Source organism: Polistes canadensis, unplaced genomic scaffold, assembly GCF_001313835.1.
Source record: "Polistes canadensis isolate GaletaPanama2010 unplaced genomic scaffold, ASM131383v1 scaffold_34, whole genome shotgun sequence".
In the NCBI taxonomy this organism is placed as follows: domain Eukaryota; kingdom Metazoa; phylum Arthropoda; class Insecta; order Hymenoptera; family Vespidae; genus Polistes; species Polistes canadensis.
Window position 1 is genome coordinate 65559 of NW_014569581.1, and position 23999 is coordinate 89557.

General features: G+C 27.8%; 6 protein-coding genes across 18 annotated transcripts; 3 read left to right on the forward strand and 3 right to left on the reverse strand.

The window, feature by feature from the left end:
* Positions 1-548: 548 nt before the first annotated feature.
* On the forward strand, positions 549-4350 carry LOC106784363 (1-phosphatidylinositol 3-phosphate 5-kinase-like). Its single transcript, XM_014743809.1, has 4 exons — positions 549-937; positions 1163-1408; positions 2166-3393; positions 3486-4350. The coding sequence occupies exons 1-4, from the start codon at positions 854-856 to the stop codon at positions 4067-4069; spliced, it is 2142 nt and encodes a 713-aa protein (XP_014599295.1). The 5' UTR covers positions 549-853; the 3' UTR covers positions 4070-4350.
* A 1808-nt stretch (positions 4351-6158) lies between these two features.
* On the forward strand, positions 6159-7437 carry LOC106784370 (probable 28S ribosomal protein S26, mitochondrial). 2 transcript variants are annotated; one of them, XM_014743819.1, is made up of 3 exons: positions 6159-6298; positions 6575-6836; positions 6922-7437. In XM_014743819.1, exons 2-3 carry the CDS (start codon positions 6592-6594, stop codon positions 7352-7354), a joined length of 678 nt encoding a protein of 225 aa, XP_014599305.1. In that variant the 5' UTR covers positions 6159-6298; positions 6575-6591; the 3' UTR covers positions 7355-7437. The 2 variants fall into 2 exon arrangements, with proteins under 2 accessions (XP_014599305.1, XP_014599304.1); XM_014743818.1 differs by having other exon boundaries at positions 6161-6333.
* A 3532-nt stretch (positions 7438-10969) lies between these two features.
* Positions 10970-16428, reverse strand: LOC106784432 (mothers against decapentaplegic homolog 4). Of its 11 annotated transcripts, none has more exons than XM_014743955.1 (12): positions 15932-16428; positions 15651-15870; positions 15426-15574; positions 15049-15328; positions 14578-14856; positions 13728-13865; positions 13306-13497; positions 13069-13227; positions 12738-12992; positions 12256-12537; positions 12050-12180; positions 10970-11950 (listed from the first exon to the last, which is right to left on the reverse strand). In XM_014743955.1, the coding sequence occupies exons 2-12, from the start codon at positions 15715-15717 to the stop codon at positions 11870-11872; spliced, it is 2013 nt and encodes a 670-aa protein (XP_014599441.1). In that variant the 5' UTR covers positions 15718-15870; positions 15932-16428; the 3' UTR covers positions 10970-11869. The 11 variants fall into 11 exon arrangements, with proteins under 11 accessions (XP_014599441.1, XP_014599436.1, XP_014599437.1 ...); XM_014743950.1 differs by having other exon boundaries at positions 13069-13248; positions 15957-16427; XM_014743951.1 differs by having other exon boundaries at positions 13069-13248; positions 15651-15866; positions 15932-16427.
* Positions 16429-17561: 1133 nt separating this feature from the next.
* Positions 17562-18666, reverse strand: LOC106784369 (transmembrane emp24 domain-containing protein eca). Its single transcript, XM_014743816.1, has 4 exons — positions 18414-18666; positions 18125-18345; positions 17906-18052; positions 17562-17828 (listed from the first exon to the last, which is right to left on the reverse strand). Exons 1-4 carry the CDS (start codon positions 18547-18549, stop codon positions 17679-17681), a joined length of 654 nt encoding a protein of 217 aa, XP_014599302.1. The 5' UTR covers positions 18550-18666; the 3' UTR covers positions 17562-17678.
* Positions 18667-19041: 375 nt separating this feature from the next.
* LOC106784404 (ATP synthase subunit epsilon, mitochondrial-like) lies at positions 19042-20669 on the forward strand. 2 transcript variants are annotated; one of them, XM_014743889.1, is made up of 4 exons: positions 19042-19187; positions 19364-19494; positions 19656-19681; positions 20526-20646. In XM_014743889.1, exons 1-3 carry the CDS (start codon positions 19159-19161, stop codon positions 19667-19669), a joined length of 174 nt encoding a protein of 57 aa, XP_014599375.1. In that variant the 5' UTR covers positions 19042-19158; the 3' UTR covers positions 19670-19681; positions 20526-20646. The 2 variants fall into 2 exon arrangements, with proteins under 2 accessions (XP_014599375.1, XP_014599376.1); XM_014743890.1 differs by lacking the exon at positions 19656-19681 and having other exon boundaries at positions 20526-20669.
* LOC106784402 (negative elongation factor D) lies at positions 20456-23724 on the reverse strand. The gene is made up of 12 exons (XM_014743886.1): positions 23642-23724; positions 23075-23253; positions 22796-23015; positions 22606-22713; positions 22350-22499; positions 22136-22266; positions 21868-22055; positions 21536-21788; positions 21242-21452; positions 21026-21166; positions 20822-20951; positions 20456-20737 (listed from the first exon to the last, which is right to left on the reverse strand). The coding sequence occupies exons 2-12, from the start codon at positions 23251-23253 to the stop codon at positions 20703-20705; spliced, it is 1746 nt and encodes a 581-aa protein (XP_014599372.1). The 5' UTR covers positions 23642-23724; the 3' UTR covers positions 20456-20702.
* Positions 23725-23999: the final 275 nt, after the last annotated feature.

The window sequence follows — 23999 nt, forward strand, 5'->3', positions numbered from 1 at the left end:
AATCAAGAAAAAAAATTAGAAGCGATTGTCGTCACATCTTTTAATTAACGGGGATCATTGCAGAATTAGTTGAAGTATTTTTAGAGGAAAAAAAAAAAAAAAAGAAACGGTCGGACTTTGAGAAAATTACGGGTTTTTCAAAAAAACTAAAATATTTCATATATCTGGGATTCTGAAAATTTATTCATATTTTTTTTCGAATACTACATTTAAAAACAAAAATTTTGAAAAAGAAAAGTTCCCAAACGGTCAATTTTTGAAAAAGTTCTGGCAATTTAAAAATAAAAGAGCGGTTTTTTTCAAAAATTCATAACTTTTTTTGAGTCGGGAAAAAAAATTTGAAAAAATTCTGAAAAATAACTTTCGGGGGGTAGAAAAAGATAGAAAATTTTCAGCGAAATCAAAGGGGGTCAGATAAAAAATTTGTCGATTTGACATGGAATGACCCATATATATATAGTTTCTTACGAATATAGGAGAATGTTATTCATACAAAAGGAAGATAATTGTAATGTTTTTAATATTCTTTAAATCTTTCCAATAGAAAATAAATAAAATTTATTAAACTCTGCGAGATATATATAAATATTCAAAATTGAAATAGTTGTCTCTCGTTTCTACCACAAAAGAAATCGATCAAAGATACGACACGTAAGACAAATATTTGTACTTAATTTCATCTAACAATAAGATAGGAAATCGAACATTTTCGTTAGAATAGATGAGCGCTTTCCGGTGGCAGACGATAATCTTAGTAAACTAAGTAAATATGTACCTGTTACATCCGTGATAAACGTGTAGAAAAGATCGCGCGTTTAGATGGCCAAAATCTCTCGAGTCCCGGTATTTGAAAATGAACGGCAACGATATCTCCAAATTGTCATATAAGGAATTGCAAGCATTGGCTCTTAAATATCGGGTGCCAGGCAACATAAAGGTAATAAGACTCATTTTGATAAATCTCATTAGTTTGATCTTAAATTTCGATTAATTACAAAAATAATAGAGAAGATCTTTCTAATAAATTAGACACGTTTTTCTCAGACGTTAGAATAAGATCGAGCGTAATCTATGTGATATTTGATCATTCAACGATGATCTTCTTTTTCTTCTTTTGATATTAAATCGAAATTCGAACGATCAAACGATCGTTTATCCACAGAAAGAGCTACTTGTTAAAATATTAAGGGCCGCAAGAAGCAGAAACAATGGCGAAGTCGACAGATTGTTAAATGAATTAAAACAAACGCGGAAGAAAAGAACGCGGAAGATAAAGACCCAGAAACTTGGTCTAACTTCCACACCTATACAGAGTCCTGATAACGTCATGGCCGAAGATTATTATCATTCTCAACAACAGCAACAGCAGCAGCAACAGCAACAGCAACAACGATCCCCTTATCAATGGGTGAGATTTCATCTCTCCTACATTTTCTTTTTCTTTCTCTTTTTTCCTTCTTCTTTTTCTTGCTTTCTTTCTTTCTTTCTTTCTTTTCTCTCTCTCTCTCTCTCTCTCTTTCTCTCTCTCTCTCTCTCTCTCTCTCTCTCTCTTGCTTTCTTTCTTTCTTTCTTATTTTCTTCTTTTCATTTTTCCTAACGTTTGTTCTCTTAATTAAGCTCACGTCACAATCTAACTTTTAACACTTTACATAATTGATCGGATTTCGTCGTGATCCTAGTACAATTGACACTTCTATCGATCAAGTCCTAAAATCAAGAATATCCCGCCGCTCGAGAAACGATCATCATTTATTTTTGCATTTCCTTTCAATCGTTCTTTGCGATTCATTTTTATTTGTCTTCAAACAATCTATTGTTTTTTACTCAATTATGTAATGATTTTTTCATGAAGCTTTAATTAAAATGTTTCTATGCATATTATGAATATATGAATATATATATATATATATTTCTGTATTTAAGTTTATCTTCTAAGCAATCTATTTGTTGTTTAAACATTTAATTTATCTTTTCATATGAATATATGCATATGAAAAAATTAGTAAATATTTAAAAATGGCATAAACAAATAGATTTCATTGTTTACATCAAAAATTATTTCTTATTGAAAATAATATTTGTTAGATGCAAAATATTTCCTTATTATATGTATATTATACTTGCATTATTTGTTTTATGATCTTATATACTATCTTCTTGATTAGGTTGGCGCAGAAGAAGAAATTGTAAGCAGAGAAGATGACAAGCATTATGAAGAATTTAGACAATTTCTATTAAGGAAAATACAGAGAGAATTTCAAACATACAATACACCTCACAATCCACAACACGAATCAGCAATAGTAGATCTAAGAACTACACCAAGTAGTTCTACTGCACACAATTTTCCTAATTGTTCTAAGCCTAATTTAATAGGTATTAATGAACCTAACTCTTGCATATATCCTTTCACTAATCATATACAATATCATCACCTGCAAAAAGAATCGACCAAGAGTACGTGTGGATCTATACTTCTTAAAAAAATGTTGCAAGCACCAGTTGGTACAAATTTAGGAGAACTTGCAGCACCGGTATTTGGAGATTATAGAGTTTGGCCGGTAGAACAATATCATTCTGAAAATATATTAGATAATTCTGACACATTAACCGCAGAATCTGTGGACAACGACAACGAAGATAATCCTGTAATAAATACAGATTGTTATGGAGTTTTAAATAATGTTAAGGATGAATATCTATTACATGATACAAATTTTGTTAAAAATGTACAAGATATTGATCAAATGTCTAATGTACTAAACGATCAGACAAGTAGTCAATATCATTGCAACTACACGAACAATGATTTAAAACAAAATTATCAAACATGGACTATTACAAATGTTATGGATTCTATGGACGATAGTTATATAGATACAGATATAAGTACTTCTAAAGTACTTCATGCTATTTACCTTGATAACCCGGTAACAAATGCAAACAATGGAAATACAAATTATCGATATCACATTAGTGAAAATGTTTATAATGATAATCCGTCGGTACTTAATATTAATCCACCCGAAGATCCTTTGTATTATTCAACGTCTATAATGTCCAATGTACAATCTACTTCTACAGATCAAACGTACTTGGTGGACAATCATAATAAATACATGGGGGAAACAAGAGAATATTTCCAAATGACTGGTTCTGCAAGTAGTATCAATTTTTCAACCGATGTACCTCCGCTTAGTCAAACATTACCTAACAACGTTCCATATAATTCTGAAGTTACATATCAGTATTCTAATTTACATGACAATCATCAATCATATACCACAATGTCTCAAAGTTTTGAATCACGACAATCGAATGATCTTATAATATCGCAAGATATAAATGCGTGTAAGGATTCTGTAACGGAGAGAGTACAGCCATGCTCTGATGGTAGGTATGCATTTTTTATTAAATCGTAAATAATTGTATATAAAAATCTAATAGATTTATTATTATATATCATTATTTCGTACATTTTTCAGGAATGTTAGATCCATTTCGGCCTAAATGGTCGCACAAAAAGTTATCAGAAAATAATCTCGAAAATATATTGAATTTTAATATATCCAAAAGGATAGATTACACAAAACTAGATCAAACATCTTGTATATATTGTTATACTGCGCCAATAGTTGCGCATAAAGCCTTACTTCCCACGGATGTTTGTTCGCAACAGATAAAATTAGTAGCAGAACAAAGACATCATTCTTTTTCCCCTTACTGGCTTCTATATAACGATAGTTCGGCTGGTATGCGCATGGCCAATGTACAAAGTAACGCAGATGACTATAGTGGAGAACAAGTATGGATGATTCGCACAGCATCTATATCCAATAACTATAATTCGATTCTAAAAGAATCTATAGACGAAAGTGAAGATTCGATAAATGATGTTTGGATGAACGATTACTCCAAATATCGGATGCCTTTACAAAAGGATGTAAACAGTTGCGAAGTTATAAACGCCGAAGTTTCGGAAAGTTTATTCTCTAGCATACACGGCGAATCTAATTTAAAAAACGACACTATATCTACGTGTCAAATGCAAGAGGATATAACATACTGAATTATTTATATACATATGTATATGTAGAAATATGTGTGCCACCAGTGGTACATTCAATTGTATTATTATTAACCAACGAAAATAGAATTTTTCACACTTAAGGATCGATTTCTCTTATAGAGTTTTACATCGATTGCGACATATTATCTCATTAAAACAAAATCTATGCTATATCGCCGTTTTATTCACTTAATCAAATTATAAAAAATATGTATTTTTAAAACGTCAAATTCAATGTACTATCTACGTTGAAATACTGATAAAAAATCGAAGAAACAAGAAGACTGAGATAATGTGATATTCTTCGAATATATAATACTTTAGGAACGAATTTAAATTTAAATTTAATATTAAATTACATTAAATATATATATATATAATATATGTATACATATAATAATATCTTTTTTCATATATGCAATTATTGAAATAAAAAAAAAGAACGAAGAAGAAGAAGGAAATTATAAAAGATATAAGACAAATACATACGCGTGTTAAACGGTGTGATAATTAATTTATATCGTCAAGATAAATAATATTTAGTTCTCATAATTACAGATAACAATTTTCAATTGTTAGATAAAAATATTCATGTCGTACAAATCAGTATTGTGTGATATTAATATTAATTACACTTTTCTAAACGATTTATACATAAACATAAACAAAAAGTACCTGCGAAGATACCCACAATTTATTAATCAAATGTATTACGTTATATTTTTTGTAAAAATAAAATCAATTATATCTATACATTAGAAATGACTGAATTTTTATCCAAAAATTCGTAGAAACAAATAATTTTTATTTATTTAAAAAAAAGAGAAGACTCTAAATCAATTTACGACTCACCCGAAACACCTTCCGCTTGAAACTGGGACCGGATATAATTTAAAACTCTAACTGGTACAGATTCTCTTCTTCTACTTTTGTACAATTCGGTTTCTTTACTTCTCGATGTACTCTGTTTCTCGGAAGATCTTCCTGGAGTCACAGTGACACTGTACATCTTTTCTTCATTAAATAATCTATTTGTTGATTTATTTAATTACAATACATTGATTCAACGAAAATTCATATTTTTAGGCGCGAATCTCGGGTCGATACGTTTTTGTTTGTTCCAGTCAAAATTGGTGAATAATATGTAAAAAATACAAAAAATTATACAAATGTTAGATTTATTAAACGCGTTAGAAAGATGCACTCATTGGAATAAGGTCTCAGTCTCAACTGCGTTATGAAAAAAAGCAACGCTTGGATATACATACATATATAAGCAAAAGAGCCCTGGCGCATTCGCGCTTTGAATTTAATGAGATCCTCAAAACGCGCAGCCTAATTATTTCACTCACGGTTACCTGCAATTCCTTCTAACACATGCATATGAACATAAATATAGCACATACATTTTATACAGATATGTACGATCTTCGATAGTTGTAAAAACCTAAATAGATGAATATTTCGCTTTTAAATCTACGTAAATACATCACTCTCACTATGTTTTGAAATTTGGCGCTGTAACGCGACCCGGTTACCATCGTATTTTGTCACTAATTATTTTTTATAGTTTTTTAATTATTAAAATATTATAAAATTATAATTAAATTAAATATTTAAATTAAATTTGTATTTTATTTTCTGAAATTTGTATTTTTTATTACATATTATTATATTATTATTATCATTTGTTTAATCTTAAGGTATGTAATAAAATGCGATCCTAGAATGGTGCAATATAGACTTTATGTAATAAATATATTTTACGCACATCATATATAAGCAGCAAATGAACGAATGATTTATTCATTTGGTTTAATTTTTAATAGAAATAATATAAAAAAATAAAAATAAGAGAATAATTTTATTGTTATACAGGTTCAAAACTCCAAATTTGCCAACTTTTGGCAAATCAAGTGAATTTGATTTGCAAACGAATGAATTTGCTTTGCAAAAAGTTGAGTTTAGAATGCACAATTTATAATAAAAATGTCAGAAATAATTAATTTATTGTTATATAATTAAATATTTAATTTATCATAGGTATAATCGTTGTGTATATACATTAATATAAATTATATATTTATATATATGTACTGTAAATGTATCTAACTTGTAACCAAACGTTACTTCATGGTTTGGATAACAGTATAGGTCTCTAACTTATTCCTAACCTCAAATATGCGCACTAAAGATCAGGCCTGCGTTTAACCATTTTAAATTTAATAGGTGAACTATTTATTACTGATATAAAATAAACTAAGGTATTTATGTAATGATTTATTATATTGTGAAATTTAATTATATACTTTAAAGATTATGCATTTAATAATTGTAAATATTGAAATGTTTTTAATTTAAAATATACTAAATTTAATGTTTGGAGATTGTTTATTATTTTTAATTTTATATTTCTAAATCTAAATCTTATTATTAAAAACTAAACATTTTTAATAATTAATATGTAACATATATTTAATAAAATAATATTTATTTCATACGCAGATAATTTATATACAAACATGTTGAGAGCAAAACAAATAAGTGGTGTTTGTTCTCTAACATTGGGCAATCTTATAAAGAGCGAATATTTTGTGCCAAATGTAATTTACATGCAATGCATAAGATGGAAAAGGAAACCGATTTGGTTACCAACTGCGAAGAGCAAGATGTTCAGAGTACCTAAAAGACCGCAAATACCTATAGATGAATATTTAGAACTTAAAAGACTACATAATAATTACAGAACAGCTATGAAATCGCTTATGTAAGTTAATATGTTTTTACATATAAAAAAGAGGGAGCAAAAGAGAATTAATATAATAGAGATAATAGTTTACATTTATTTGTAGGCAACATTTTGAAAAAGAATTTCTTAAGAATCAAATACAATTTGATGAAGCAATTGTGAATAAACAAGCGGAAGAAGATTTCATACAGTGTAATTTAATAAACGATGAATGGAACAAGAAAGTAGCCAAAATAAGAGAAGCTAGATTGGCGAAATTAAAAGAAGAAAACAAAGAACTTATATTTAAAAAGTTAATAGAAAAAGAGGAAAGAGATTTATTAAAGATGCAAAAAATAGAGGAGCATGTTAAAAAACTTAAAGAAGAAGCAACAACTTTCATAACTGCTGAAAATGTAGATAAAGCGATCGAGGAAGCGTTAGCGAACATTGTTAGTCATGAGTTTGCTATAGATTTAAAGGGGAACATATATAAAGGAAAATACACCAGTGGTAAAGAAACAAATGTAGAAAATAATAAAGTTGTGAGCTTATAAATAAATAAAAATGAGTTTTTTTAGAAGTAATTTGCTTGCTTTTTATCTTCGTGTATTAATATTTAAAATAAATATATTTTGCTGTAATGTTGATTATTGTGTTCCATTTTAATTTTGGATTTTAAAATATACATAATAGATCAAAAAATTGTTTATTATTTTTGGAATATGTTTATTTAAAATGATCATGTGTATATATATCATAACAAAAAATCTCTTATAAACATATTCACTCAAATTCTATAAACCTATGTACTTCCGACAGATTATATCACTTGCGATACTCTCCACAAAGTGCTTTTTATTCAATTGCATTAACTATACATTTTTTTATTTGCATCGAATAAAATCGTAGTATAAAAACATTGATTAAATGTAATTCTGTCTGCACTGTTAATTGTGAAGAAATAACGACGAAAAAAATTATATATATACTATCTTTATACTTGGTTTATTATATAATAGCATACTGTAGTTCATATTATTAGAATATCTTTGGCGTAGAAACAAATGATGTTGCTCTATGACAATATTACTGCTAATAAAAAGAAGAAAAATTTCTTTTTCTATATTGAAAAATATTTGAAGGATTATTTCTAAATATATAAAAAAAAATATTTACAGGAAAAACTCACATAAATATGGTCTAGTAGAAAAAGTAAATTTTAATATATTAACATACTTTTATATTTCTTATATATACTTCTACTGCTTGAAAATCAGAGTAAATAATCTACTGTTTGATCTCAGAATCATCGATAAACATAATTTCAAACTGCAAAAAACCTAATTGTATATTCTATTATAATGATTGCATTCAACGAATTGAAAATATTTTTCATTACTCTTCTTTTATATTTATATATGAATATAATAAGAAGTTATTATTAAGGATGACGTTTAATAGATTCATTCATATAATCATGATTTCTCTTGATTTAAAAAAATGAAGAAAATAGCCATATAAAAGAACCTATAGTATATTATATCTCGCATGAGCTTTTGCATTTAAAAATGCTACATATATATATATATATATATATAATAATAGCATATAGCATGTATATATATATATTTATGTTTCATATATAAACAAATTTGTTTGTATGATATTAATATCGCAAAATATGTGGTATATATAAATACCAGTCTGTTTCATATCTTACCACTATTAATTAATTAATTCTTAATGAATAATGTAGATTTCTATGGTATAATTTACTTTTTATCTATCAACTACAATACGTCTGACATAAGACAATGGGCTGCTATTGCACTTTGATACCAGTTCCAAAAATGTTTATAGAAACTTGGATTCAAAGAGAGGTATATTTTCTTCAAAAAATTATGATCATCATTGAAAATATTTTTTCGTAAAATTATTCCCAAGTAATTATTCGAGTTAATAATATACGAATGTTAATTAAGCCGTGTACGCGATTGACACACACACACATCTTGGTATATAAATAGTATAAGTTAAAATAATTTATCTTGTTTGCAAAAATCTTATTAGACTTCAATCCTTATCGGTATCTTCTAATTTGATGCGTGTTACTTAAAACATATTCAAGTACTATTATTTTATTTTACTTTATTTCTGTTCGTGTTCAATGGATTTTTGTTTAAAAATATAGAATTTGTAGAAAATTCTAAATCTTATTTATTTTTGTTGTTTTGTTACTTCTTTCGTGTATAATATGTATGAAAATGATGGCACATGTATTCTTAATACGAAATTGGCAATAGATATACTTAAAAAATTTGCTGACTTTACGTTGACGATATATATCCCTCAATTAACCTTGGTCAAATAATAAAACAAACGCTTTCGTTCATCTTTTAGCAATGATTTACAGTTTCTCTTTCTTTCTTTTCTTTTTTTATTAAATTTTAACTTAGTTGGTAACATTATCTGCCATTAATTCATTTCTTTAAAATATATATGTTCTTTTTTCTTTTTTAATTATTTGTAGTTCATCCATTTCACAAATCACATTTTCTTAGTGATATTTGTATTTCCACTTTTAAAATACAACGCTATTTATATATATATATTTAATAAAAAGGGTTATATATTTTGCACTTATACGCAAAAAAGAAGCAATATATAATAACCTCATGCTTACTTTGGCGAACGGACAGCTCATTTCGGCTATCGACATTAATGTCCATCGGACAGAATATTATACAAAAAGAACAAGTATTCATTAAATCAACGATATCTTAATTATTATTTAATAAAGGAATACAGGGTGTCCCCTGTAATTGATGGTATAAGCGAATAGGAGTGATTTTACATAAAAAACTAAGTTGAAAATATAAAGTAAAATTTGTTTATATAAGGCTTTTTTTTTTAAGAAAAATAAGCCTTACTCTACATTTCGACTCAGTTTATCTACACAGAATCACCCCTTGTTCACTTGTACCACTGGTTACGAGGCATCCTATATACATATAAAATTAATATATAAAATTAAACAGTCAAATAATCTCTACTGATTTATGACAACAACAAAAAAAGAATGACAGAGTTCAGCGTATCTTTATAAAGCAAAAGTTTAGAAAATTATAAAAACAAGCAATAAACTCTTTTGCAATAAATCAGAATAAGTAATATGTAATATATATATTGGTATAAAATTTGGTCAACTTCATTCTATTTGACAATACTACCATGTGTATTAAAATATTTTGTACGAATATATATATATATATGTAATAATAATAAAATGGCTGATAAATGTGGTATGTATAATTACACAACTACTACTTTATGACAGCAGCAAATATTGATGCTCGTTTTAAATTGATTAAATGTACTAATACAATAATAATAATAATTAAATTTGCTCGAAATCAACGACGATTTACATTTACAGACTTCTTAGCAATTTCTACAGTTATTCAACATTTATATGTAGATCTTATATTTATCTCACGATAATACATATATAACTAAATAAAAACTACTACTACTAATAATAATAATAATAAAAAAAAATAATAGTAATAATAGTATTGGTGGTGCTGGTGGAAGTACTAATAACATTAATAGTAATAATAATAATAGTACTAACAAGAACGATAATAATAACAATGATAATAATTAATAAATCTTTTCAATTCTTAAAGCATAATTTTTGACGAAATGAGCATTAATATTATAAAAACACTGTTACTAATAATTACAATGTAAATATTAATAATTATAATTTTTTTGGTTTTATACTATAAAAAAGAATGATTTTATAGAGGGATTATTCTAATGGCACAATACCAAATTAGTGCAAAATATTATTAATGATTTTAAAATAGCTTCCAGGTAACATGTAATAACTTAATAAGAGCTCGTCTATAATATGCTTATTATCATCGTATTTATTATTGACAATTCAGTCATATATGAATTAATCAAATATATGTCACATATTGAAGTTAGATTTTAGTATTGATATTATCTATTTATAGTGTATAATAGTTTGTACGATCGATGATTATTATATCAATTCTATGTCTCAAGGCTATATATCATCAGACAGGATTTTGTACGCTAGTGCACCCCTAGAATATATCTCTGTATTATGCACTCAAATGTCCTCATTTCTTTCTTTCTTTCTTTCTTCTTCTTTTTCTTCTTCCAAATAGTATATTACAAATGTTAAGTTCATTGTATTTAGCAGATTACATATTTCAAACTATATTAAAAGATAAATCTCATATATTGATATGAATATTATCATCAATGATGATAATGTATCTCATACATTGATTTCAATAAAATAACGTTATGACTATTTCTTTTGAGAATGTATTTTACATGTTTTCTTTTCTTTTAATTTTGTTTTACTCAATGCATTTTATTCAAGCTGAAACAGCTGCCTTCTTTTTTTAAATAATTTCAGCTTTATAATAAGATAGACCAAATGTCTACTAGAATACATTTTTAATCTTCTTCTTTTTTTTCTTTTCTTTTGCAGATATATTTCGTCAGAGTAAAATATAACTTTTTGATTAAAAAATAATAATATCCCCTTTGTTTAATTTTTGTACATTGTTGAAATAGTACAAGGCCGTGGCATACATTTTATTTCTATAATTTGTACCATATACAGCGTGAGTCAGCTAAGCGTACAAATTACAATACAATTTTAGTGTAGAAATTATTCGAATGGTCGATCTTAACTGACTTGATCTGTATATACTGTAAACCATTGAGACGAATTTTAATTGGTATTTCAAACTTAATTTTTTCTGTTTCGTTTTTTCTTCTTCTTTTTCTCCAACACTTGCTTCAATGAAATTTATACGGTAAAGTTTCTTCAATTTTTTGCGATTGTATTGAATATTTCCATTTCATTCATTCTATTTTCAAAAATTATATCAATCTAAAATCTTAAGAATGTGTTACATATTAAAAGTCCCTTTACATACATAATGTACATTTTGCACATCACATCTCTAACATTGTGACCTTTCTTCTTCTTTTTGTATATTATCAAAATGTATGTAAAATTATTCGATACCACGTGGACCATCAATTGGCATAGTATGCAATACTTCGTCTAATAACTGAAGAGCTCTGTGCAAATGTACCTAAGAGGAATATAATAAATTTTGTATGTTATTTATTAGTCATTAGAATAACATCCAATATTTTTCATATGCTAATATTGTAAATAATACTTTTTATACCTCAATCCAACATGGAGTTTCCTTTATGCTTTGCCTTGGGTAATCAGGACCCCAACCTTTCACAAAACTTAAACGTAAGATACAAAGTCGTCGAAGATCATCCACTCCAATACCTGCAGCTGCACTTAAATCTATACGAGGTTTGTTTATATTTACAAATTGTTGGGTAATAATATTTAATATTGTATTTGCACTGTGACACTAACTTTTAGTTATAGGTGCTCCATGCGTAAGATGACCTGCAACAGCAGCTGCTTGTGCAGCAGCAGCAGCTTGCGCTGTAGCTGCCTGTCCTCTCATCTGTTTATGGCATTGACGCAAATCAAACACCTTAATATATGCAGAAGGATATATTTTATGTACCGCATCTCCAGGTGCTCGACCGGCTTCTCTGTCTAAATAATAAGACTGTACAAAAACACTATGCTCACTTTGGCATCTTAACCACACATCCCCTTCGCCTCTTAAGTCTAACACTACACCTTTTCCTGAAGTAAAATTAATACAATTCATTTAAGTATATATATATATATATAAATGCATAGGGTGTCTGAGATTTTTCCAATATTGTACATGAAAAATATTTTTTTCTTATTTTCACGCATAAATTAAGCTGATACCGTTTGGCTGGAGAAATCTCAGAAACTCTATGTAATCTAATATTTAAATTTAATTTATATATATATACCTATATGTAGACGTGCCCTTTCACTTTGTTCCGTTCTGTGTACATTACTTAATGCGCCTAAACAGAATCTGTTACCTCCACTTGGATCTACATAACCATCGACTGTAACAGTTGGGCAACCGCTGCTAACTTTAAAAGTTTCTCCTACTTGTGTATCTAGTTCAAAATAACCAACAGAACACCAATATTCAGGTGCTGGTTGCGTAGACAATAATCCACCAATATTTCCAGCAACGTCTCCTCCATGACCAGCCCCTATTTAATTGGCAATATATTAAGAAAGAAGAATTATTAGACAAATTTTGTAACATAATACTAAATTTAAGCTTACAGTAAGATGTAGCGTGAAGATGTCTATGATCTGGAGGTTGCATACTTTGTGTGTAAGTAAGTGTATTAGCTCCTGTCCATTGCGGAGCTCCGGAATTATATGGATTCGTTGCTGTGCCAACAGTAAATCCATTTGAATGGTGAATATGTACAGGTGACACTGGAGAATTTTGACCTTCGCCTAAAATAATGTTACGTCTTCTTATTACTATAACGAGCAAAAGAAAAAAAAATATACCTAAGGAAGCTGCTAAGGCCTCAACGTTTGTTGACGGTTGATTAATATCTTGAGGAGGGGTGGTAGTTCCATAGAATGTGTCTGTTGATTGTCCTTGAGGTGAACTCAATATTTGAGTACTGTTGCTTCCACTGCCTGTGTTTATTGACTGCTGCTGGCTACCTACGGTGTGACTCATTGGATGTACTACTGCTGTAAAATCAAATGTGACTCATACACAATACACAATACAAATGTACTAATATCATATTCGAAATTTCACAGAGTTTTTACCCAGTGTTTCTGAAAATTATTCATTTGAGATAGAACAATTCTGCTGCATACTTAGGATTATTAAATTAATTTTGTATACAAAGCGATAGCTGATTAAAGAAAATAAAGTACAATAAAAACAGAAAAAAAGCTTTTTATCATATACGTACGATGATGTATGTTATGTGTCGAAGAGTGATGAGGTGTAGGGATCCAAGTTTGCCTAGGGCAATTATTGTCGTCCAATTTAGTGTGGGGATTACCACTATTCCCTCCCCCACTACTGCCAAATATACCCTCACCATTAGCTGTGCAACAACAACAAAAGAAAAAGAAAATAATAAAGCAAAAATGAAATGTAAAACTGCAAAATAATATAATATACCTTAAAGCAATAATTGTATACTTGAAATAAAGTAATAGAATAATAGCATATTTATTGTCGCAATAGCATAACTTGCAGTACAAATTTTGTGCTATGGAAAATAGTCATGTTATATTTATTCAAACATGCTCCATATTTAACATTTATAATACTTAGTAAAAAAAATTTTTTTTCTATTTAAATACAAAACATACTAAATGTATAAACAAATATTTAAAAATGACATCAATATTTATACAGAATGGAATGGTAATCTTAAAATAATAAGGGAAGGGTTTCGTTTGTTATATCAAATTTTTATTTTGTTTATGTAAAACTACCCCCTGTATTACAGTTATCATTCCACCTTGTATAACGAAAAGCATTTTAATTGTTTATACGCATATATAAGTAAATCTTATTATTGAAAATATTATAGTCACATTTCGTGGAGCATTTTATTGCATTTCAACATATCTTTTCATTAATTCTTGTATACATACCATTTACATAAGCCAGTACTATTCAAACCTATGAAATTTGTATATAAAAAATATAAATTGATATATGAGAAAGATCGAAAACTGTATTTAGTTAAATAGCACTGGCATAAATGTAATAAAATCAACAATTAGATGAAAAAATATTTAACTTACTTGGATTAGGTGGTGCTAAACCTGGTATAAAACCTTGTTGAGGTTGTGGTGTGTTATTTGCTGTAGGAGGTTGTGCAGGCGGATGGTGTTGAATAGTTTGATTCATTTCACCATCAACATCCATAGCCGCTCCTATTGTCCCGGCAGCTGCTGATCCGCCACCCCCAACAGTATATTCATCTTTCACCAATCTGCTGCCTGGCCCTACACCTACTCCTGGTTGCAGCGACAATCCAGACAGGTCTGCAAAGAATGGGTCTGTGCGGGGGAAACCAACCCCTTCCATCATACACCAAGGCCACAATAATAAATCATTTACTCTTATGGTGCTACTACTACTGAGTTCACAAAAGCTTATCAAGCGAATAACGCCAAAAATATAAACAAATATAAACAAATATAATAACAATGTGTAAATGCAAATTTGAAATATTTAAATATAGATGAGTACATAAAATAAAGACAACTTACCTATGCCAGGTGAAACAACTCTTTCATAGTGATAAGGATTCACGCATACTGAATCACATTTTAAGTCAAAAGCAAATTGACAATATTTCACATGTTTTAATTCATTTTTATGTAAATCTGGCCATCTCCAGATACGTGCATAAATGACATGTGGGAAACCCTTACGTCCAGCAACTTGCAACCTGCCATCGAGTGTTCTTTGTATGGTAACACATTTACTGGGATGTGCTCCATTTGTAGTGATTGCTGTTATTAGGCTATCTAACTCATCTCTCTTTTCCTATGCATAAATATAACACAAATTAGATAAATTTATTATTACAAAAAATAAATATTATAGATCAAGCAATATACGCTTTGTATAAAAATACAATTACTTTAAGCTTTTTCACCAATGATTCAATAGCACGTTTACTGAATCCTTCGCTTTCACCACCTTGACGATGACACATTAAAGAATGCACAATACTTAAACAAGCATCTGCACTTGTAGGAGCACTGGGTGCAATTCCAGACATTTCTCTAACTACAAAAAAAAATATAAAAATTTATAAGAGATAAAAGAAACACTGAAAAACGAAATAAAAAATGATAATACTCACGTTCTGGATTAGGTTGCATTGGGGGCGAGGGATAAAGGTGACCTCCCCCGCCCGCCAATCCAACCATCTCTGTAAAAGCCGTGGTGGATAATGTACCACCGCTTAAATGCAACACTTGAATTTCTTTCTAAATGCAAAGCAATATTATTTTGTAATTTTACCATCTAGCAGCAAAATACTCAATCTTTAATCAGTTATGTATACAGAATATATAATCTATCTGAAAAAAAAGAAATATATTAAACAATAAACTAAAAATTATGTCATCGATATCGACGTACATGAGCATTAATAAACGATAATCACACTTTTTGCAAACAAAAGTCGACTCTGAATGAAATAGTTTTGCAAAAACTATTCTTTAATATCAAAAGTATATCTTCATATATTAATCATTATAGATGCACGAAAACTTGATAAATATTATATTATTAATAAACTTTAATTATTCTAGCATCGGTTTAGTGACTTTTTAAAGTCCATATATTTATAAAATAAAAAAGATAGATAAACATTTTTTTCAATTTAGGTTTAATGTTACACTATATCGTAGGTTAGTATGTTACTTTATTGTATACACTTATAAACTGCCACTTTACAGTTTGGAAAGGTCTTATCTAAATAAGTTACAAGAAATATATATATATACATATATATATATATACATCTATCTTGCAACAATATAGCCCTAGCTTTATATAAGTTTTAAATATACGAATAAATAACGATTGTCGTCAATACGAATCAGTCCGATACTTCGATAAGACTCTACTAGGTACAAATCAGGTTGTTCAACCTTTATTGGACTTTAAACGCTAATCTCTCTATGTATTTTTTAGAGATTTGTATCGCAGTATATGACACAAGTGGAAATATAACCCTTATTTTGATACGTCAATTAAATACGCGCCAAATTTAAAATTATTATACATCTTATAAATTATTACAGTCTGATATTTTAATAAAATTCTACTAGGACAGATCAGGTTGTGCTTTATGAGATCTTAAACATTAATTTCTCTATACATTTTTTGGAGATTTGTTACCGTAGTATGACAGAAGTGGAAATATAAACGTCATGTAATACGTCAAATTTAAAATTATTTATATATCTTATAAATTATTAAATTTTTATACCAATAATTAAACATTAAGTCTTACTTCATTCGTATATATTTAACATATAACTGTTAATAAATATTAAAATATGTATCATACGATTAGATTGTGATTAAACAACTATCATCAATATTTTTAATTTAAACGATACATTTAATTCGAATAAAATTTGTAGATAAAAATCACTAGAAGCAGATGAAAAAATAAAAAGATGATAGAAATATGGCTTCCATCAAATAATTTCTGATGATGTATTACTTCGCGTAATTGTCATATCCTAAGAGATTGTTGAACTCTACAATTATTAATTAATAGCAAAAGATAGAGATTAACGTATGATTTAACTTTAGATTAATCGATTTTTTTTACGTTATTAATTATACTAATTTAATTAATCAATGACAATTGTATAGATGTATACATGCATTTTCTTTGATTGTATGTGTTTAATTAAATTTATAATAATATTTTTATTAATATGAAGTATCTTTATTGTAAAAACATGGTATATAAATATGTGCTTATGATCTTTTATACACTGATACAATATTTCTTCGATATTATAATTCATTCGGTTGAAATTAGTTATTTCAATATAATAATTCTTGAATGTAAACTAAAATCATAATAATAATAAAAGGTAAGTAGTTTTGATTCTATATATATACACATATCACTTATGAACAGTTAAATGAGATATATCAAAAAATTAATTTAATCATTTAGAATATTATATAACGAACGTTTAAACTTTTGATAAGAAATTTTCATAAGAATACGTATTTAAACAAATGGTTTGAAAAAATAAAATATTATGTATTATACGATACAATATATATATTACAATGATATATTATTACTATTATTAAAAATGACGAGCATCAAAGAAATGACAAATTGCAAGCGTTATTAGACTAATTTTTTAGCTTCAAAAAAATACTTAAGATGTCTCATTTGCCAAGCACCCATAACTAATAAAATAAGTGTTTGACTAAGAGACCACCAAAACACACGGCGATGAGTACTTTCCGATGTTTGCCGGAAACGTTCCTCACGATACTGAAATGAATAATTAGAAAGAACAATTAGAAGTAATACTTAACCATTAATTACATTTTGTTTCGTAAGTTTCTTACTCGTTGATAGTTTTGTTCTTTGGTTATCTGTTCGACCTGATCTACAAGTTGACGTATTCTCAATTGTAATTCGGATAACTTTTCTTTCTGTGCTACATTAGCGTAATCAATTGCTTGCTCTCCTACTTGTATATCTAAATGTACTCTCTGTAAAATCATATTGTTAATTATGATACATAAAAACTATATAAACCTTGATAGATATGTAATATAATTTACCAGCTGTGTCCCACCAAACCATGCAGTACTGTTGGAATATAAACAAATAATATGTTCTCCAGGTGTATGCGATGTGAATGCGATTCTTCCTTCAGAACTGTAAACTCTAGAAAGGATAGGTTTGTCATCAGGATCTCTAATTTCAACATGCATACCAATTCCAGTATTACTTTTCATAAATCCATCGCTTCTTGGATCATACAATTCCACCTTATAATGAACTATTAAATAAATAAAGATATCCATTATTTTAGAATATAAATAAACATATAAACAATAATATTTGTACCTAATACTTTAGTTTCATCAGGGATTTCTTCAATAAAACATTTTCGTTCGGTTTCACCGATATGGAAATATAACCCATTTCCATAATTAACAAAAACACAGAATAGAAGAACAAGAATAGTTCCTTTTTTAAACATGATTTTAATAAATATAATAACAATTTATTTATATATATATATATATTATTTCAATTATTTTCAATTTTGTAAAAAGTCTTGTATGACACAAGAAAACATGGACGTTCACCAACAGTCAATAGCCAACATTTCAATTACATACGTGGCGTCATTAGTTGCATGTTACATAGAAAGGATTTTCCAATACTTCAAATATATTATCATTATTATAATAATTTCAGCATACTTCTCTCTAATCTATAAATAAATCATAAAATTGTGTAATTTACACACAACAATAAAATAAATCATGCATATGAAATAATCTAATTGCATGATTGTCTTTTTTATAATTGTACTTTTATAAAGAAGTTATTTTTCTTTATGAGGTTATATGTAATTTTTCTTTAACTAATAAAATTAAAGCACAGGAGCTTTTAAAAAGCTTTTAAAAATTAAATTTCGCGCTTCTTTTTAATTCTGTCGTATTGTTACGCATGCGAGAAATATTTTAAAACGATTGTAATGATTTGTAGTTGAGAACCACTGTATATCTTTGCAGTAAACGCAAGCTAGTCTTTAATTCATTTTTCTGGTTATTCATTTTTGTAATAACATAAATTAACGAAAATGTCGGCGTGGAGACAAGCAGGATTGAAGTAAGATTTTAATTATATTTTTCTATTAAATTGTATACCATAATTATGTTATAAAAGTAACAACTAATAGTGTGATAGAATTATATCATGTAAAATTCTTCATATATTATATAACTTTTCGTCCAGAAATCATTATATTGAACAAATGTTTTATCATTTTATATTTCTTTTTTCAGCTATATAAATTATTCTCAAATTGCTGCCAGACTTGTTAGACAAGCTCTGAAAAGTGATATCAGAGTAGAAGCTCAAAAGCGTGACGAGGTTAACGTTAAATTTACGCAATGGAAAGATGGAAAACCAGTCAGTACGTATAGCTTTAAATCTAATCCAAAATTTCCATTGATTCTAATTTATTTTTCTATATCAATACAATCATCGATTTAATTATTTAACTATTTTATATTTAAGTCTACTTTCTATGACTTTTCTTATTTATCATTCGATACAAAAACTAATTTGTTACAGCTGAGAAATATTAAATTCGAAGATCAGTAAGTCTATGGTGTTTTTCAGTTTGAGTTTGTTTGAATTAATTAACCTTTTGAGTGCTATGGACGCATATAGGTGTTTGTCGATGTGAATGCTAATAATTCAATCTCTGTTTGTGTATGGATAATTGTTTTAAGTCTTGTTCCACTCAAATTATGCTTTATGAAAAACTTTCTTATGTAATTTAATTTAGGAGAATAATGATTATATTTGTCTTATTAGCTGTGCTTAGTATAATTAGATAATGTAACACATACTAGCAATAAAATACTTTGTCCCTGTGAAATGCTTTGGCTAAGAATATTCAACACTCAAAGGGTTAAAGTATTTGAAGTTGGAAAATAATTAATACAATGCGAGTACGATTGTGTTTTAACGTTAACATTTTATATGACAGTATTTCTCTTTATTAATGTATATATATTTTTATTATTTATTTATATATATATATATATATATTTTTTTTTTTATATATAATAATATATATATATATATATATATATAGGGCATTTCACGTCAAATCAACCACTTTTGATCCCGATCCCTTTCGATTTGATTGAAATTTTTTTATCATTTTCTACCCCATTGAAAACTGTTCTAAGAATTAAAAAATATTTGTTTACGCAACTCAAAAATGCCAAATCGAAAGGGGTCGAGATCATAAGCGGTCGATTTGACGTGGAATGCTCCATATACATGATATATAAATGCGCTGTGTATAACAATACAATGCATTACGTTTTAATGTAACTTTCTTCTTTTTTTTTCTCCTTTTGAAGTTTTTTTTTTATATAATAATTGTGGAGGATATCATTATATCGATAACAAATAAAATTTTTGTTACAGAAAAACAGTAAATCTCTGTATCACAGCTGGGTAGGAAAATTCATCCAATATTTACATTTATAGAAATAACTTATGTATGATGATCCTAGTTCACGTATGAAATAAAATCATCTTCCACTTTGTCATGGCTATTTTTTGACTTAACTTTTGTTGTTGATGTTATTAGTTTTTTAAGCGTCATCTTACAACTGGACAATGTGCTTTGCAGTGTACTATAAAAATATAAAAAAAAATATTATATATTATATTAAATGGATTCTCTTGTTTTCTTTTCATATTAAAAATATTAATTTTACCTATAAATTCGGAAACAAGGTCATTGTCGTTATCTCCACGCATAGTTCCTGTTATTTCTTCGTCTTCAACCATTGGCAAAAATAGTTGCACAAATTCAGGCGTGTAAGGAGGCGCAATTGCTTCTAATACCTAAAATAATAAAACACTAAAGATAATTTTCAAGTTTGTTAATTATATGAGTGATAATAGAAAATAAAAAATACTTCGGTAACAAAATATCGAATTAAGGACACATCAGTATCGCCACGCTGCCAACATTGTTTTATGTAGCATACTACTGGAACTACACAATCACGACTCAATAAATTGACCATCCTGTCAATCAACATTTTTTTCATTTCCAACTTAAAAAAGAAAATTGTACATTAGATATATAAGACTTCGATTCATTTTGAAATCAATTATTTGAAAATATTTACCTGTACAAGTATTTCCAGCTCATCCTGTTTGCTTTCAAATAGTTGTACGAGAAGTTGCAATACCTTTGGATGCAATAAAGGATGACAAACAACAACTTCGTCGAGCAAAGCAAGATGAACGGGACAGTGTTCTGTACACAATTTAAAATATGATGGTTCTGTAACTGTACATTCGACCCATCTGATCACTCCAACACTTACAACAGGAAAGCTGTAAAGGATTATTAATATAATTAATATTTGTTAACATTTTTTTTTGGTAATGCATTGTAAATTTTGTTATTTAAAATATACCGTAAACATTGATAAAGAGTTTGTAGTTCTGCAACAAGTTCAGTGGAACCTTTATTAATATTGCAAATATTATGAACTTTTTCAATTGCTTGAATAGTAGTCTTCAGTTCTTCTTTATTAACTTTACGGGCATTACCCTTTTTAGCAGGAACTTCGCATACACTTGCAGCATAAGCTAATAAGTATATGTATTTTGATTTATGTTCAGGATTTACTTTAACCCCGGGTTTAAATAACGCATCCACTAATAGTTCTATAAAAAGATAATAAAAAATTAGAATATCTTATTTTATAAGAATTATATATAAAAAATGTGTAATATATGAAATTACCCAAAAATTGAGGATTACGAAGTAATTCAATCGATGGAGGCTCTGCTGCTGAATAATTACGGAATAATACTGTGATATCTGCAGGATTTAAAGTATTTCGTGATAACATGGATGCTAATGCTTGACACGCTGCAGGGCTACTTGCTGCTCCATTGAGAGCCATCGTGATTGGAGTAACATCGTGTCGACTAGAAATTTGTAAATTAATTATTATACGTATGTTAAAAGAACACGGGTTGAAATTTAATAAACATTATAATATTCTTACTTCTGTTGAGCGCATTTAGTAATTTCCTGAGAAAGTCTTTTCATCATAAATCCACCTTTGGATTCTTGTGCAAGTATTTGTAATAATACTTGACTATAAACGTAAGTGTGTTGACCATGACACACCATTTTCTGTAAAAATAAAAAATGTATTATACTTTGTTATTAATAAATTTGCAATTTTATAATTCAAATATGATGCTTTAATTACTAACCGCGCATTCTTGAATACTGGACTGCCAGTTCTCCGTGTTTTGTAAGAATCCAGCAATAGCTGTTTTTAAAACACGAGAGAATACTTCTATTTGCTGTGCAGCTGTAGAAATACTCGTAATTTCTCCTTGAAAACCAGCATCGGATATGAGCTATATAACAAAATAGTAATTACTAATAATATATGCGTATAATATTTAAATAATGCAATTACACACATTCACACACATTCACAAATTGATGTGCATTTATCTATACCTTTATAGTAAAATTTAGCATGAGACAATCAGGATATTCTTCAGCAAGTCTATAAATAAGCGATCTCCAAGTAGGATGTTGAATCATTTCTGTTAACCAGGCTGGTGTCTATGTTCATAAAAAATTATAATTAACATTATTTCCTACTTCTGTAGTCTCCTCTTTTATACATAAAATAAAATCAACATACTTCTCCTTCCTCAGTAAAAATTTTATCAGCTTTTTTAGGATCAAACGTTTTCAAAATCATGTCTTTTAAATTATTTTCCACCATTGCTTGTACATCCGTAACTTTGACTCCTGCGAGAATGAGCCACTCGGCAAGGAGGTTTGCCATTTGTGCACAAGCAGTATAATTTTTTGATAATAATCCTATGACTTGTTCTGGATTACCACCCGCTTGAAAATATCTATAAAATGATAAAATAAAATTCTATAAATATATAACTACTAACTATATTATAACTACCTTTTTAATTGTGTAAAAATTCCAGGTTCCATTATATAATCAGCAGTTTTAAATTTATCTAAACATTCACTTAAAACTTCTTGAGGATTATCAAATGTATCTTCGCCTCCACATTCATCAGCATTTCGACCCATTTCATCACCCCAACCACTGCGGTCTTCATCATAATCTGATTCCATCTAAATATAATATATGAAAATTTTAATATTCATGGAAATGAATATAATAAACTAATAAATATAATAAAAATGATAAATATTCTCTAGAAATTTTACTCTACTAAAATATAACATAACAACATTATTTTATTGTAACCTTTTTAAAACATTATTATAATTAATAATTAAATAAATATAATATAAGTCAATTAAATCTGCTAACAATATAATAATAATTAAATATAAATATAGAGTACAAAAATATTTAAGGTTAGAAAAAAAGAAAACAAATAGAATGCAAAACAAAAATACAATATGAGTCGTAATTTAACAGAGCCCTTAAAAATATTTAGTAGCTCTATCTAATTATATTATATTATAAATATTATCTCTCAATTTTATTACTTACTTTTGTTTTATTTATTTATAATACTCCAACACATGTAAACAATATCCATCCGACTACTCTCAAAGTACTGCAATCCGGAAGTACTACTAGTATAAAATATATAGAATGCATGTGAATATAAATTTTATTGGTTTATTTATATGGCCAATAAAAAGCTTGAAAAAAATTATCCAATCGAAAAGTGACGTTATTATTTATATTTAATAAAACTTGTCCAATTGAAAAGTAACATTTTATAGATAACCAACTTTATTTTATATGCGATCGACTTTTCATCCTAAGAATGTTTCGCGATTTATCTACTAAAATCTTGCCATTTAACAGATCAAGCATGTGTCTTATGCATTGATAGATGACA